The sequence below is a fragment of the Saccostrea cucullata genome, unplaced genomic scaffold, assembly GCF_032062105.1.
Source record: "Saccostrea cucullata isolate Sc308-1 unplaced genomic scaffold, CSIRO_AGI_Scuc_v1 ctg1382, whole genome shotgun sequence".
NCBI classification, from domain to species: domain Eukaryota; kingdom Metazoa; phylum Mollusca; class Bivalvia; order Ostreida; family Ostreidae; genus Saccostrea; species Saccostrea cuccullata.
In genome coordinates, this window is record NW_026931734.1 from 148,522 (window position 1) to 166,832 (window position 18,311).

General features: G+C 32.3%; 1 protein-coding gene across 4 annotated transcripts; it reads left to right on the plus strand.

Annotated features, from left to right (window-relative positions):
- The first annotated feature begins 935 nt into the window (after positions 1–935).
- LOC134233398 (uncharacterized) lies at positions 936–14,601 on the plus strand. 4 transcript variants are annotated; one of them, XM_062715359.1, is made up of 3 exons: positions 936–1,091; positions 6,589–6,693; positions 13,126–14,601. In XM_062715359.1, exon 3 carries the CDS (start codon positions 13,134–13,136, stop codon positions 14,535–14,537), a length of 1,404 nt encoding a protein of 467 aa, XP_062571343.1. In that variant the 5' UTR covers positions 936–1,091; positions 6,589–6,693; positions 13,126–13,133; the 3' UTR covers positions 14,538–14,601. The 4 variants fall into 4 exon arrangements, with proteins under 4 accessions (XP_062571343.1, XP_062571345.1, XP_062571347.1 ...); XM_062715363.1 differs by lacking the exon at positions 936–1,091 and adding an exon at positions 5,531–5,651; XM_062715361.1 differs by lacking the exon at positions 6,589–6,693 and having other exon boundaries at positions 938–1,091.
- Positions 14,602–18,311: the final 3,710 nt, after the last annotated feature.

The window sequence follows — 18,311 nt, forward strand, 5'->3', positions numbered from 1 at the left end:
TGCATATAAACTTAAAAAGGTAATTCAGAAGGAAAAGCTCATCTAGATGTACTCATGCAAACTTAATGGAAACTCGCTGATAAAAATAAGAATGCCCTGAAGCATAGAAAAGGTGTGATAAGGGTATAAAGGTGTCCTGGTGTTTCATCATAGCGACATCGATCAGAACGACATCGATCAGAAATTAGTCGTCACATGCGGTATTCTATGTCTCTGGTGGCATGTCCTCAGCCTTAATTTATAGCTGCTGTAAAACCTTCGAAAACAAATATTGGAAGAAAAATAACATGCCAAGTAGGCAGGTAGAGAGGTAATGTTTTATTCATGGCGTTCGAGCTCAATTTCTTCTTTGAATCAATTTCAAATCCAACGACGAAGTCAGGTAAAAAGGAAATAATACCAATCCCATTTAATTATTTTAGCCAGAGATGATCTAACGCTATGATGAAGTTGATAACTTGTTTATTCCCAGTGGCTTTTACGACCATTGTTTGGGTGAATCATCAGAAGTGTTCCAATCTTTTCCACTGTAATATTTTCAATAACAAATGGATCTAGTTGTGTAATTAATTAGGACTAATAATTGCTTAACATTATTCATATTTGAAAAAAACAATGATTTTCTGAGTTCAGACATTGTGATTTGGTTCATAAAATCGTGATTTAGATGGTAGCCATATAAGAAAACAGATGCCATTTTTGTAAAAAAAAAAAATAAATAGATAAATAAATGAAAATAAATAAAAAATAAAAGAAAGAAAGAAAGGTCGGAACTGATAAACACCACTATTTGTTCTAGAGTAATTCAAAGTATTTCAAACAGAAATAATATAGTAATTTGACGAAACAGAACCCGGGATAAAATTACTAGCTGTCATTAAGGTTGTGCAATTTCAGTTTAACAAAAGCAGCATATGTTATACACAGCATTTTACCCTCCACTTATTCACAACACACATTTGTTTAAAAGCCTTGTGTCAATCAGATACTTGAGTTTTATAACGCTCATACATCCGCAAACGCAGCCATGCACAGCAACGAAAGCTATATGAAAAAAATAACAAGGAAGACTTGATTTTCATTATTAAAAAGTAAGTGTGTTTACATACTTATCTATTTTATATTAATTTCGTAGCCATGTGCACACTAAAAGGCTTTGTTTTCTTCTAATCTTGTTTAAAATGAAGAGTTCTACTTTGTATTAACGCAAAACAGTTGATGCAATATATATACCCAAATTAATCTATCATTGATAATTCAATTATATGTCATGTAAGTTAAGAGTTACTGATAACTGTTATTGCTTCTTTCATTACTGTTATAAATTGATTGCGTGATACAAGATCGTCATGTGAAAACTGGACCTTACACTGTCCAAGCCGACTCTAGAAAACACAAAGTTAAGGATCGTTAATAGAATATTAGGCGACACACACACTGTTGTATTGCTACCGGTATATCTGGTGGAGAATCCGAGGTGACATCAAAGGTCTAGTGGTCAAGGTTTTTTATGTTATAATAACCACTATCAAAGGAAATAGCTCCACTCAAGTTTCACAATTCACAATTTTGACAATTTGCTGCAATTCAGGTTCCAGGTTTAACGTTCCTTTAAAAAAATTCACTCATATTAAGACGCCATTATACGGGAGGAGGGCTATATATTTATTCGGTACCAAGGGCCATTGAGCAATGAGCTTTTTTGTGCCAACACCTATTGCGTTACGAAACCAGGGTTTATGAGGTCTCTTTCGAAAGACCGGTTTCCATATCCCGCAATGGGATTCGACGTAAGGATAAACGTCCTACGTACTCCGCGACTCTAAAGCAAACGCGCTTATTACTGTGCCTTGCGGGCAGAATTCAAAAATTTTAAAGTACTGTGCAATTTATTTTCACTAAAGTTTGACTAAGATAGTTCAGTCTGGCTGGTCAGAGCGTGGGCTTATGATTGGTGTGACTGAGCTTTTTTGTGCCAACACCTATTGCGTTACGAAACCAGGGTTTATCGACTGTGCCTTCGACGTAAGGATAAACGTCTTATGATTGGTGTGACTGATCGACAGGGAAGCTTACTCCCCCTGGACACCTGACTCCATCCCTGGATTTTTTTTTTTGAAGGGGGGGGTCCGTATTTTTGCATTGTTCACAAATATGTATTATTTGTCGAGCTTTTTTTTTTTAGATTAACCACTGTTTATTATTCTATTTTTTTTATTAATTCTGTGCTTTGCAGACTCCATGATTACATAGTTATGTAAAAGTTTTTTTTAAAAATCGGAAATGATTTTTTTATTATCATTAAAAGGAGTACATATCGAGAAGTTATGTGTTTATGTTTTAAGATAAGTAAAAAGTAAAAAAAAAAATTACATAATACATATTATCTTATCACAGTGAGTTATGTCCAAGACACGATTTAGTTACGATATCGACACATTACTTTTTTTTTTTATATAGTTTTCTATAATATTTCTCTATTCACATGTATTTATTACAATACTTCCTGTTTTAAGACTATTTCCTTAGCGTCAATATCGTTGAGATCGTGCCGATATCGAATCATGGTTGTTCCAAGAATTGTGGTTTCCATCCTTAATATTGTGTTTTTAACAACTGTTACTTAAAACTTTCTTTATAAAACTTTCTCTGTAGTGTTGATATCGTCGATATCGACGATATCGCTTCGATGTCGAATCATGTTTGCTCAGCCCTTGGTATATACCTCCCCTGTTACTTTGAATGTGTTAATGTTTAATTACTTTACTTTTACAAAGATTTTACCTGCCCTCGATATCGTCGATATCGTATCGATATCGAATCATGATTGTTGAAAGCGTATTACTTTACCAACCTTCACCCTAATACAAAAACTTTATTTTTACATCACTTCTGTGTTTAATAAGTTTACCTTACTGTCGATATCGTCGATATCGTATTGATATCGAATCATGATTGTTAAAACATTTTCAAGAATTGTCACCCTAACCAAACATCTTACTCTAAATCTAATCTAAAACAATAACAACCCTAATACTTTCTTAATCATAATTTATTTTCATCTTCATGCGAATAATTAATCAATTTTGACTTCACTTGTGACTTTGTTAAATTATGTTATACCTCACTGTAAAAATAAATTGTGCAAATAGGATCGATATCGATACGATATCGTCATGATGTTGTCGATATCGACGACATCGACATAATATAGAGTCTCAAATATAGTACCAGGTATTTCCAATTAATGTGCTGATCACGATCGATATCGATACGATATCGACATAATATTGTCGATATCGACATCGAATTCGTTCTTGGACATGTATTATCAGAGTATGGGAGTTAGAGTGGTTGTGACCATTTTCAAGGTCGATCTATTCCCACCTTTGGAATTTCCTAGATCTATGTTTTATGTTACTCTCAAAAATTGCATTGTATGTTGTTGATATATAGACTGAATTTTTAATATTCATCTTTTTCATTAATTAAAATGCAGATTTTATAAAGGGTTGTGCGAAGGTCATGCTTTGTCTACTTTATACTTTTCCAATTACATGTAAATATTCACGCAATTAATTCAGTAAAAAGGATACAAAGAAAATAATTCACCTGTATTTTTGAGAAGTAATGAGAAATTTCTTAATATGAATAAGGTGTCTCAAACTGTGAAATAAATGAGCATTTCATATTCGTATTCCAGACTGTTGGAAGTTATTTAAACATGAATAGCAAGAGCTAGCTTATTAAGTGTCATTACATCGGATCTACAAATTATCATACCAAATCGGCTTTCTACTTGTGCATCGTGATTACATAATATTTCTCTCTTATCATGCACTTTATGAACACACATTTGTATAGAGACTCGAGATAAGAATTTTTTTAAAAACCCCTGCGTTTTTCATGATAGACGATTGTTCAAGGTATGTATTGTCAGCAAACTATTGGTATAAAAAAAATCTAATATTTTAAAAAAGTCATGAGAAAGTCGTTTAAAAAAGTTTTTTAAAAAGCAAGATTTGAAAGGACAAATAACCGAGAAAGGTTCAAATAGGCACACATTCTGAACTATAAGTCCTAATGTAATATTTAGTTTGTCATTGTTAGTCATACTTCTCATTTTTTTATCATAGTAAATGCATATGCTCTGAAAATCTACAAAGCTTCTAAGTGTACTGTCCTCAAAGGTAGGATAGCTGGTTAAGATATTAGCAAGCACTGAAGGTTTACAGATTAAAAAGCTGTGCACCTTTCCAGATTATCAAGGTCTGAAACTTTCCAAATTAGTAAGCTTTGTATATTTTCTGAGGGATAGTTGATAATCTCTAATGAACGGAGTCGAACATATAATTTTCAAAGAGTAGCAATGGTAGACACTTTTAATAAGTCATTGACAAAGAGAGCCGAGGCTTGTTGTAAAAAAGAGACAAGTAACTTTGTTATGACCTTTATATTTTAAAGTTTTACAGTCTGTATATTTGTAAAAAAAAAATGAGTCATATTAAGAACCAGGAAAGTATTTTATTCATATCTGCTTGAGAGCTCAATGATATATTTACGACAAGATGTTGCAGCAGTTTTGACCTAAAATGACCCACAATAGTGTTTGTCTTCTTTATACTCTGTAGGCTTCTTACAGTTAAACCAACAAAAGGTCGGCTAAGTAGTTTCACATATATTTCTACTCACTAATCTTTTTATAAATGTTACCAATAGCGACTTACTTTGAATTACCAACTTTCACAAAGGAAATGTGTTTAATGCACATTGTCGATTACGTAGAAATCCCTGATTTGTTTTTATCGACTTGTCCGAACAAGCCTTGAATAAAGGCTAAAAAGGCTCCAGGATTTTTAAACCCCCATCAGTACTTTTATTTTTAACAACAATGCATTTCTTTCTTTTTGACCTCCTTATATTAAGTGTATCTCATTCTGAACACAATATAATGGTGTTAATTGTTTTAATTAAATAGGCACTTATTTTTTTAAGGATGTAATGAGGGTTTTACAGATCCCACAAAGTAAATGTACCGCTGATGGTGAAAGATTCGATCGCGTTCTTTGCGAAGTACAACATTGTTTTCACCGGATGTTCGCTTTCTTGTGGATGTAGTGCTGTTTTCAAAAACAGGAAATGACGTCAGCGCAATAGTCGTATGTAAAGCGTGAAAATGCTACATCGAGGAAAAAGTGAACATTCATTTTTCCTGCAATAAATGATAAATGCCTTAGAAATTATCAACATAAGCACTTATTCCGCCGATGTTGGTAGTGTTATCCATGAGTTAAACATCAACGATATTTAGTATACATACTATATTATCATTTACCGTTACGGTAGGTTGGTAGGGCGCTTTTCGGAAGGTCGTGAGTTCGAATCTCGGCCGCGACTTACCAAACGGGAAGCAACCGGATCTTTGCCTTGCACTTGACACCTTAAAGTGAAAGTTGCAGGTCCTTCGGATGAAACCTGATTAAAACCGAGGCCCGTGTCACTGTAGACGTTTGCACGATAAAGATCCTTCACTGCTCAGTGGTGTAAGTGCCGTGTAATGGTCAAAATTTGAAGCCCATCACCGGTATATGGTGATGTCTGTATGTGAGTGAAATATTCTCGAATGGGACGTAAAATAGTTCGTTCTTGAAGTAAGTATGCTAAGTATGGTTATATTCTTTTCTTCGCAAGTTACGAAAATACTGTCTTTTCCCTTTGGAAATTTCTAGTGAAGATGAAATTTACAGGTTTAACTTTAGGTAGAAAAATTACCGAAAAACAATGAACTAAATATCTTAAGCAATACAGATGAGGGTACAATGAATTAAACGACATATTCCACTGTTGAACAAAATTCACACAATTGCATAAGAAGTTGTATAAAATCTAAAACAACTCGGATAAAAAAAGATGTTACCTTCGAAAATTGTTTGACGCGACACTAACTAAAGAACTCTAGTGCTTGAACTAAACTTGTTTAAGGATCTCTTCTTTATGCTTCGATGAACACCTATGAAAAACAGGGAAAAAACTTCCTTTTAATCAATACAAAATCAATAAATAATGAAGATGTGATCAGCACGGAGCACAACGGATTTATCAGACATCTTTAATATTTCGAGGAGAGAAGAAAGATTTTTAACATAACCCAAGCACCGTATTTCTTGATATCTGTTATAGTATTTAACATTTTGACAGCATCAAATAAAGCAGCAATGTGTACTATATCATATCAATTTTGAAAAAAATGAATATGTGCAATTTTTTAACAAATGTTTTCGGCTATTTTACAAAAAAAGTCACTTTAAGTGACCCCATAACGCTCTTCTCTGTAGGGTACTTGTTATAGAGTGTGTTCTCGAATCTCAATATTAATTAATTAACATTTTTGAAATAGCGCCCTTAGATTTGTCGTTTGATTTCTCAAGAAGTCACATAACTGTTTTGTTTAAAATACGTCGTGTATTTAAAGTTATGTCATGGAACGATCTTATTACACTGTGCACATTTTTGTTATTCGCACGACCCTGAACATTATATTATTCCACAATGTGCAGTCCATTAATTCGCAGTATGTTTTTTTTATAGGTTGTCGACAAGGTGCTTTTTACAGCTATCAGTCGGACTTTTTAACGTGCATCTGTCGATAAGTCAAATCATGTACTGATAAACAAAGATTGATTCAGTTAAAAAGTAAGTTCGATTTTTTCATTAACGATTAATTTCAACACTTTATTTCTTCGAATTTTTTAAAGTCAAATACTGCACCCTTTTTCACAGTAATTTAAATATCAACTAGCAGGTCTATGACGGTTTTTGACCATTTTTGCAAATTCTGTGTTCGTATATTGACATTGATTCATATAATTATGAATATATGCTAAGGGAAGGTAGTCTGTCTTACCTGACATACATTTGTGTGAAAAGGACAGGGTGTCGGATTTCTATGTGTTAAGAGCATAGAAAACAGTAAGATATGTATTCAATAAGGGAAAGAATTCATAGTAAAACATGTTGCAAAGGTGTTGGCTTTGTTTTCATGCTTATATATTTGATATGGATAAACATACCCTATCAACATACCTTGTATTTAACGGACAACAAATGTTTTCTATTAAGAGATTTTAATGATTTAAACAAAATGTTTTGATGTTTTTAGTTTTCTTTGGAATAAAATAGCGAAATAAAGAACAGTAATCAAGCATAAAAGTTCTTTAAAACAATTCAAATTAGGAGTAGAAAGAGCAAACAATGACTTCTTACAACATTAAAGATGAGATCAGATGCCATGGAGGAGTTAGTATGCCTTGTCGACCAATCAAATCCGATATGTGACCCTTATCACCATCGAGCACATGGAAAATCCATTGATAAATCAGTGTGTAAAAATTGTTCTGACAAATGTATGAAAGACGTCATAATACTGGTAAATTGCATTTGTTCACATGGTCATTGTATTGACAATAATGTTGGCGAAATGTAGACTGCAAATTAGTTTTGATATATTGTTTCAACTTGCTTGTCAATATCTTGCCTCGTTTTAGAAAATATTTCTACGAACTGTCAACATTATCGCTTGCGTATTTAATCTAGTGGGGGGAAATCAATACAATCGATAAGGGTTTGTTGCTACATACTATCAAATCAAGGAATTAAAAGATAGTAACGTCACCAGCAATGACGTGTCCAGTAGATCTATAATTGTAGAGTGAAAAAAAACATCACTTTGGAGCATTATATTCAATTTTTCAATATCTATGCACGGTAGGCTTTTTTGTAATTAAAAAAGAACGAGGAGCAGAAATTAAAGGAATAAATGTGGACTTGTGATTGAAATGTATTTGAGATATGATTCTGTTGTGATTAAAAAATAATAACTATACAGGTATATAATACGTCAGTTTCTTTCTTGCTATATATGAAAGTTAAAAGAACAAACGAATGCGTTGTTTAAGCAATATTTCTTCCGTAAAGCATCTTGATTTAAATAGCCTATGATTTTCAAGATACGATTCTTTATTTTTGGTGTCGTGGAATACAAATATGGACTTTCCCCGATTTTTTTTCAAATAATCCAATTAAAACATTCAAAGAAACAGAGTAAAGTTTGGTGCGAATTTGAAGACTATCTTACTTATTATCTACATAAGTACATGTAGTAGTTAAGCAAAGGATAAATTGTGAAAATATATTTATTGCAAGATCTCTTTTTAAGTATACGCTAACGCCTTTGTGTATTGGTAAAAAGCCCCATCAAATTTACATTTTGCTAAAATAAAAAGACGTACATTTTACTGGAAAAAGACGTTAATTATAATAATTTAAGAACCAAGCTTTATGATAAACGTGATGACTTTAAATTTTCAGTCGTCAATTTAATTATGGAGCAATATACCTTCATCACCTGCATACGGGTTTATATCTCTCAGTTGATTCGATATGCAAGAGCATGCTCCACGTATGTACAATTTCTAAAACGAGAAAAATTAATGACAAACAAGTTGATGAAACAAGAATATCCGAAGTCTCCTTTAAAGTCATCATTTCATAAGTTCTTTGGTCGAAACAATGACCTTGTCAGCAACTACGAAATATTTTTGAGTAAAATGCTTACATCACGTTTTTCATACTAATTGTCAGGTCATTATTTACATAATGAATTGACATTGGAATTTCCCGTCATTTCCCGATCATAACAAGGAGTACATGGTAAGTGCGACACCGGTCGGCGTGACTATAGGTACCTGATCCCGGTCCACCTCTGATGTCTTGAAGGTCCGTGTTTGCTCTGCTCCTTTTTAGCATTTTTTATGGACTTTTGAGTTTGAATACTGTTTGTTATCTCCATAAATTTTATTGTTACACAGTGGAACTGAAAGATACCCAACACAATCGACGTTGTCATTTCTACTATATGGAATGGCCATGCCTACTTTTTTATTCGGTATTCTTCTCCCTGTCTTCGGAAAAAATGTACGTTATGAAAGACGATTAGTATGAAGGTTGATAATTTCAAGAATTACTTACACTGATGAAGGATATGGAGATAACGAACAGTATTCAATATCAAAGTCCATAAAACAAAATAAAATAGGAGCAGAGCAAACACCGACCTCCAAAACATCAGAGGTGGGATCAGGTGCCATGAAGCATCCCCTGCCGACCGGTCACAGCCGCCGTGAGCTCTTTGTCACGTGCATGAAATAACGGAAAAATCCGTCATCAATTCAGTGTACAAATAATGGACTAACAATTAGTATGAAAAACGTCAGTCAGCATTGATAATATAAAATGATCAAGTAAATTAAAGTGATGGTATAAAAGCTGCTGACCCCATTCTTTAATTTGAAATCTATGCTCCGAGATTTTCTTATTAAGTGATAAGTTGGTTTCGTCAACATAAATCAGCCCACAAAGAGTACATTCTATTCCATAGACAACATTATGGAAGATCCGCAGTTCAGATTTTCCCAAGTTTTGGTGTAGACGCTTTGTCAAGTTATTGTAATTGGATCAACACGTGTTTTTACAGTTTTTAAAGAGCGTTTTGAAATAGAAAACGTGGGATTGGGAAAAAAAATATCGAATCTATTTCTAAGGAAAACTTTGCATTCCTTCAACCTTTGTATGAACTGTTGGTTGTAATCAAGTAGAACAATCTTTGTCTATACATGTGAAAATTTAAAAAACCATCACTGTATTATATGGAAAAATTACTTTTGATTATATTTATGATAATATGATTATAATAATAAGTTTATAATTCATATAACCTGAAGTTATACATGTTATATAACTTGAATTTATTAATACATAGAGATTAATGTAGATAAAAAAAATTGAAGACAATGTTTATGAAAAACAAACTATATGCTTCTTAGCATCATGTAGATGTGAAGACATACCTGATAGATAATTACACTGTTAGAAATTCTTTAAGATATTTATCTAAAATTTTTAATAATTCAATCAGCATAACCTTGTCCAAAGTAAAAATTCAGATAATGCCTCTTTTAGATTCTAGCTAGTTTTTGTCATATCTTGAATCATTCAATGATCAAAATAATATTATATTTACTAGCTTTTTATATCCTTGTCCCTCATATGCGGTTTTAACGAGGCCGAGTCTAATTCGAGTGCGCATGACTTTTGCGCAGCTTTTTAATTTCATGCAGTCATATAAGACAATACACCTTCCACAAATATTGTGATTTCAATTTTAGATTAACAGTATCTGACACGCCTACTGGTCTGAAAATGTGATTTTACGACAATAACTTGCAAAAACCGCTGAGATGGCTCTAACGACGTCACTGTTTTCCGATTTTGTAGGCAATGCACGACGCTGAAGAATGACACATGACTCGCTTATATATTCGCAGACGTCCATGGATATTATACTAAAAACTGTTAACAGAACATCAAAGGAAGCATACTAGCAATCTAAATATTGCTATTTTTACCCAAAAAATTATCTGCTCCGATAATTCATCTTCGCCGATAATGTATTTAGTATTTTTATCGTAATATAGCAATTTTAGGGGTATTAGAAATCGAAAAAATAAACTTTGTAATTAAGACCTAGACCAATTAAACTAGATGGTCAACTTTTTTGAAAAATCACAATTTGGTGACTTTTTACAATAACTTTCATCTACATGACTGAAGAAGAAATCTCTAGGGCAGAAATGCAAAAAATATGAAAAAAAATTGATAATTTGGCGTTTTTCCAACAAATTCCCATATGGTCCAGTAGTAAAATTTGACCACTTTTGAGATGGTCTCCTAAGGAATCGGGGTGGTAAACATTTGATTTTTTAATCTTAAAACAATAAATTTATCAGTAAAAATTAATTAACGAAACATTATCAAAATCCGTAGGGAAGAAATAATTAGACTCGGCCTCGTTAAGTATTATAAACTTTTGTCTTTGTATGTATATAGCACAGAGCTCAATGTTCGATTCATCTAATCCCTTGAAAATCTTCCTTGTCATAATAATTTTTGAGGTACTCCATATTTAATAACAGCGGAAATACAAAAGTTTCAAATCTCTCCCGACTTGCTGATTTTTTTTAATTCTGCAATAGGTTATTTTTATTCAATGTTGTCCTACTTTCCACAAGAATGTAGCATGCAGTTGTATGTTTACATTCTGACGTCACTGAGAAGCTTGACAAGGCAGCCTCAATAATTATTGCAAGGTATTCCAAACTGCACATATAACACGCTTCAGTGTTTAGAGGAGGTTTATTTCTATGAGATGTAAGTGTATTTTTTCAGATCTTAGAGCTTTGTATTCCATTAGAGACGTGTAAATGTTTACTTGTTGCCAAATAATAATTAACGGTTTTCCTGATTTTGTACGATGTCTGATAAAAGTTTTCAATTCAAGACAAACACTTCCTGTGTTGTTTCGTTTCGCGCTAGCCTTCTTTTCTTTTTAAATAACACTTCATATAAAAACCAATATAAAATAAATCTGGTATGTCAGGTTTGTAGATGATGGATCAGCTATGCTAGTATTACAGTCTTTAATTTTGTTACCTAAAGTACAGTGTGACACACCTTCCATGCAATTTCTTCTTGATATGTGACATGTGCAAATCCGTCTTCCTACAGTGTGCATTCCAATTACATACATTTACCTTGCATTAATTACAATCTCTCTCTCCAAAGACTGAGCATATTTAAAATGTAGAAACCAACACTATTAGAAAGTATCGTGTAAAGTTCAATAACACTTTTTTATCTTGAAAACAATAAAGAAATCCCTTTTCTTGCTGAATTCAATGTGATTTTGAATATGAAGCATGCGTCCGCATTCAGGAATTTTTTTCTTGAATATATCACAGAAATGTATATACAAAATGACAGTTAACATATATAGGTTGAGAAGGTGTACTGTTGTGGGAGAGTTTATAAATGAATACTTTTAATTAGTATTCAGTTACATCGTGGATTCTATCTCAACTAGTACCTTAGATATCTCTTATTTAAGGAAACAATTAAATGGAAGAAAGAATGGTTTGACTATGACTATAATGTTAACTATTTGTTTCATTTGTAGTGAACAGGTTTTTCTTAATTTATATTTAATAAGCTGAAGGAGGAATGCCGCACCAGAATTTTATTTATTAGATCTTGAAGATATCCTTTTCAAACTATGGTTTCAGCATTGAAAAGCTCTTAATTATTATTTATGGTTTCTTTTACACAAAAACGTGTTTTATTTTCATAAATAATTTTTTGATGAAAAAAATAAATGTTAATACGACTTTTCTTTACATAGTCCAGTAGCTATTTATATTATGCATTTATCAACAACAAATTTTAAAAGTGCATATCAGTCTTTTAATGATGAAACCATAATATAATAGGGCTGTCTTTCAAAAGAGATCTATGAAATAAAAGTCTCATTCGAACGAAAAGAAGGAATATCATATGGGTTTTTCTATAATAGTTTAGTAAAACCAGGGATTTATACAAAGGTTAAGTATTGAGTCACATGTCTTTCTTGTTACAGACGGTAAATGATCAGTCTATCTGCATTTGGTTTAAACAGATCAATTTTCATCTCGAACTGCATTTGTTTTGTAATATATCTTTTAAAATAAACTTGTTGAACATATCATCTGTTGATTAGTACGCAAATGAATTGCTACACTCTGCTCATGTTTACTAGACGTAAAACGCTTTGGGCGCATTACTGCGAAACATCGATACAAATATGCAAACATATATATAAAGATTATGCATTAGCCAGTTGGCAGCTGTTCTGTGCAACTTGTAAATGTATGATAATATGTGTATTTTCATGATGACTATTTAGTCCGAGAATAAAAAAAATCCTTGCAATATTGAACAAAAATTTCTTAGCATTTTTCTTATTTTCATGATGACTATTTAGTCCGAGAATAAAAAAAATCCTTGCAATATTGAACAAAAATTTCTTAGCATTTTTCTTACTTGTTAGTGGTTATATAATTTGATATATCATATTTCTTTTTCGCTGAGAGGGCATATTTGCCATTTTATAATACGTTTTAATTTTATTTGCTAAAGCTTTAACATATGTACCCTTTTGAAAAAAAAGTGTAAATAGTACGTGGTTTTTTTTTCCAGAATGCAGTATGAAATTTCTTTGGAAACTCTTCCTGAGCACACTAGTGATTATTTACCTACTGGTTCTGTTATCTCTCTATACACAGTTTCATGGACCACTGACTCGGCTTGGATACGACAAAACCCAGCACCAAACTGAACATCATGGACACAAAAGGACACACTACCCAACTCAACTAGGCAAAAAGGTTACCAAATTCGATAAATTAGTGACTTTTCCGAAATTAGATCTACAAAATATCCATATTTCTCAAGATAATACCTTAAAAGAATGGTCAAAAACCAACACTTCTTTCTGTGAAAACAGATTTGTGGGATTTGCCCATTTATTTGCCATTCTAAGGGACGTTTTCCTGGATCCTTCGTTTAGTGCTGGGCCACCTGGCGGAGAAGAAATAAAAAGAGTCCTTAATCAGCCGGAAGAAAAGGAATTCTTAATTTTAAAGCCCGGTTATTTTCAAATCCGATGTAAAAATAAAAAGAAATTGGATTATACATTTCCAAGTGGCGATCATCTATCAAAATGGATTTCAGGTTTAAGACCTTCATTAACATACACATCACAGGAAGAAGACATTCAGGATGTTACAATAGCAGTGACGCGATATGAATATGCCAATGTATATCATACCATGACCGACTGGTACAATGCATTTTTGATGCTTTTATTTTTTAATGTAAAAAGTTTAACTGCTAAAATTCTGTTTGTAGACAGTCATCCACAGGGAGGTTTAGATTCTGTCTGGACTACTTTGTTTGGAGAATATATACGCGCTGGACAATTGATAAAGCCTAAACATTTTGATTCTTTAATATGGAGTATACAGGGATACAGAAGTCCGATGTATGACCATTTTCTGCCTACTCTGCCGCATATTGATTCATTTACAAATTTCTTTTTGAGTAAACATAACATTCCACTTGCAAAAAATCTAAATTGTGATAAATTATCCATTCTCTTTATTTGGAGAAGGGATTATGTTGCACATCCTCGAAATCCGAAAGGACTTGTTAGTCGAAAAATAAAGAATGAGCAAGAACTACAAAACTTTGTTCAAAACCTTTACCCAAATCACTCCATTTCCAGCATACAAACTGATAAATTGACAATGCAGGATCAACTCTCTGCGATAACAAACACTGATATTCTCATAGGAATGCACGGAGCAGGCCTAACATTAGCCTTGTTCCTTCCAAAACATGGGGGTCTTATTGAACTTTATCCGAAATACTGGTCTTCCGATAATCATCATTTTAGGGCTATAGCTCGATGGCGAAAGCTTCAATATAGAGACTGGCAAAATCTGGATGGTGACAATGAATTTCCCGATCATTATACATTTATACCACCCTCTGTTTTACAAACTCAGCTGTCAGCAATTATAAGTGATATGTGTAAATCCAAAATCTAAAGTATTTACGTAAACATTATATATATAAAAATTACATTCCATCCATTAAAGAACTGTATACGAAGATGTTTTTCTTTGATATTATGGTTTCTAGTTTTTATTTATTTTTTTCCCAAATAATTATAAGACGTTTAATTAAGAACGCTGTCCTGTCGAGCGCTTGCTTTGCCTGGCTTATACTATATGGAATTGTAAAGTTGGAAACATGGACCTATAGAAACATAAGAGGTTGGATCAGTTGCCACTGAGGAGTAATCATCCCATGTCGACCGGTTACACCAACTGTGTGTCCCTCTCCTCATCAGAAACCAAAAAAAATCCATAGACAATTTGTATGTAAATAAAGTGGATCTTCAATTAGTATGGAAGGTGTCAGTCCAGAAAGAGAGACAGAGAGAAGGAAAGAGACAGAGAGAGGAAGAGGGAGGCAGACAGACAGATAGACAGACAGAAAGAGAGACGGAGTGAGAGAGTGAGAGATCAAATATGAATCAATAAATGAATCCGAAATAAGAATAACAATTTTATTTCAAAAGACTTTTCCAATAAAAAAATATCTCGAACATAAATATTGTGTTTTATAACACACAGTCTGACAAATCTGTTTCATACTTGGATATTTTACTTGAAAAAGACGTTAATGGTTATCTAACAACCATGCTCTATGAAAAACGTGATGATTTTAACTTTTCTATCGTCAACTTTCCTAACTTATGCAGCAATATACCTTCATCACCTGCATACGGAGTTCATATCTCTCAGTTGATTCAGTACGCAAGAGCATGTTCTATGTATGAAAAGTTTCTAAAACGGGTTAAATGTTTTGACAAACAAGTTGAAGAAACAAGAAAATCAGCAGTCTCGTTTGAAGTCATCATTTCGTAAGTTCCATGGTCGATACAACGACCTTGTCAGCAAATACAATTTATCATTGTGTCAAATGCTGACTGACATTTTTCATACTATTTGTAAGTCCATTTTTGTACACTGAATTGACGACGGATTTTTCGTTATTTCCCGATAATGACAAGGAGCACACGGCGGGTGTGACCGGTCAGCAGGGGATGCTCGGCTCCTCTATGGCAATTGATCCCACCTCTGATGTTTTGAAGACCCGTTTGCTCTGCTCCTATTTTGTATTGTCTTATGGACTTAGATATTGAATACTGTACGTTATCTCCATATCCTTCATCAACAGAACGAAAAACGCCTTGGTGTGAATTGAATGTTGTCTCAACCAGAAGACTTAAAACTTTGTAGTTCATTGCGCACGGTTCATTGTGTGTGTTAGACCTAAAGCAATGACTTATTGATTGAATGCTTTGAACTAAGACTAAGGCATTAATTATTTAAATTACATTACCAGCCTTGCAAAAAAAAAATATCCTATCTAGTTTCATATCTAAACAATCACATGACACCCTCGAAATTTAAATTGTAAAACAGAGATACCTTATACAAGCCCATTCTCCTGTTAAAAATTCTTTAAATAACAATTGTGTCTTGTTTATGGTGTTATGGGAAAAATTTTAACGTTTATTTGGGCTTGAAACTATGCAAAGCAAAAAAAAATCATAAAAGAACTTGTGATTTCCTAATTCATTTCAGTAATACTCCCTGGATTTTCATCCATTCTTCTTCAAATTTACATAAATTTAAGAATTCGGATTCTCTTTCTCTAGCATAAATGGAGATATTTAATTGTTAGTGTGCTTGATTTTTTTTTTAATTGTTTTTCGAACTTTATAATAATTTTATAAATAAATGTCGAATTATTTTTATTTAATCATGATGAAAAATCGATAAAACACGTTTGATAATAAAGAAACAGGGAAGAATTTCCGAACTTGGTTTAACATTTAGTATGAGTTCTGATAAACTATAAACTCATAAAGACTACATGTGCAATAAGAATGAAAGAACTTTATTATTCAAACCTTTCCCCTTTGTGTTAGCTACGTCCCAGGCTTTATAGAATGAAATTTGAATCTTTCTTTTTTGGCCTTGAAAAGATATCTTGTACAGTCAACCCTTGTGCAAATAAATTACACATTCAAAACCACTGAACCGTTCGTTCTGAAAAACTACTATAGTAGAGGTATACCACAATCATATGCATGCAAATCTTTTCAAATTCTTTTAAGGGGGTTTGCTTCTGCAATCAAATGTATGGAGAATTTTTTGTCAACTATATCTTTAGAATCCACACATATAGCTTACATGTAATTAAAAAAATCAAAACAAAAACAGGGTCTGTGCACGTCTTTTAGCACTACAGAGCAATTCAGACGACCTTTTTGCACTGTAATTATATCTATTCAATTCAATTTTTCAAAGTTTTTCTACTTTGATATTTTTCATCCAAATGAATTATTGAATCAAACACAGTCTTTTCGCCTTTTAAATAGTGACATCAACATCACTTTCTGCACTCAAAAATGTATTTTTTCTGGAGTTAGAAAATTAGAAAGCAATAAACTCATTTGAAAAATTATCGTATACATTCATAAAATGAAATGAAAAGTGTGGGTCTGTGATGGTATTTTTTTTTTAGACATCACTGAAATAGTGCTAATTATAAGCTGAAATTGGGCTATTTTTTTTAAAGTACTTTCATGACTTATTTGATATATTTGCCAAATATGATTATAGAATGAATGACAGTAAATTTCATATATAATTTAGGACAAGCATAGAACTTTTAATTCTATAAAATTGCTCTGTGTTTAGCCTGTATGTTAGTAAGTAGAAGTCTTTAAGTTTTTAATTTCCATTATTTACATCACAAATTTAAGGAGAAATTTAAAGAAAGAACAATAAAATCCTGCAGCGGTTACAGATTATACAACTAAGTTATAGATGTTGCAAATTTTCTTATTTATTGGCTTCACCAAATGTCGGCAAAACATAGTAAAGAAGCATTGTTTTCTGAAGAAATTCGTGAGGAGTGTATTCTTTGATTTCATAAAAAATAATCCTGCTTTACTGAATGTAATGGAATCAGTTTAAGATAAAAAGCGAGATAACTCTCACTTTATTACTGAAATTTTTAAGATTCATCTAGGTATGCAAGCTTCTTGATAATGATTTCTTTGACAGAAATTTCACTGATTTCTCAAAAAATAGTAATCCGGGATGTCTTCTTTGCATGGATTACTAAGTCCGAATGATTTTGTATGCTCACTTTGCAATTTTGGCACATAATTGTAGATAATGATATAGAATAATATTCTGTACGTTATGTACATTTTACAAGCCGTGTTTTAATAATATAAATATTATATAAATATTAATATCATATTTAAAAGACATTTAACATGACCATATTCAATTCAAACCCGTCATATGTTTAAAGATATTTATTAATATTTAACGTTTTAAATTTTGAAGAATTTCAGTAAATCTGCATACATGTACGAGGGTTGTCCCGTAAAATCGTGGACAAAGCGTTTTTCTCGAAAAGTAATGGGCGCACTAAGCTGAAAATTTCAATAAATGTTTATTTATGATGATATCATATTTAAGTGCATGATAATTTTTTTGATAAAATATAGGCAAAAATAAAGATTTTATTATGCCTGAATGTGCACGAGGTATTGTCCTACGGCGCACGGTCAAAAAACCAAGGTTTTATTAAAGAATACACAAGTTTGAATTCAAATAAAAGTTTTAGATACATAAGATTTGGATTAAAATTATCCTAATTCAATTCCACAATCAATTTTGTAGTCTTTGTAAAAATTTTAAGGCATTTGCTTAATTTTTGGCAGTTTC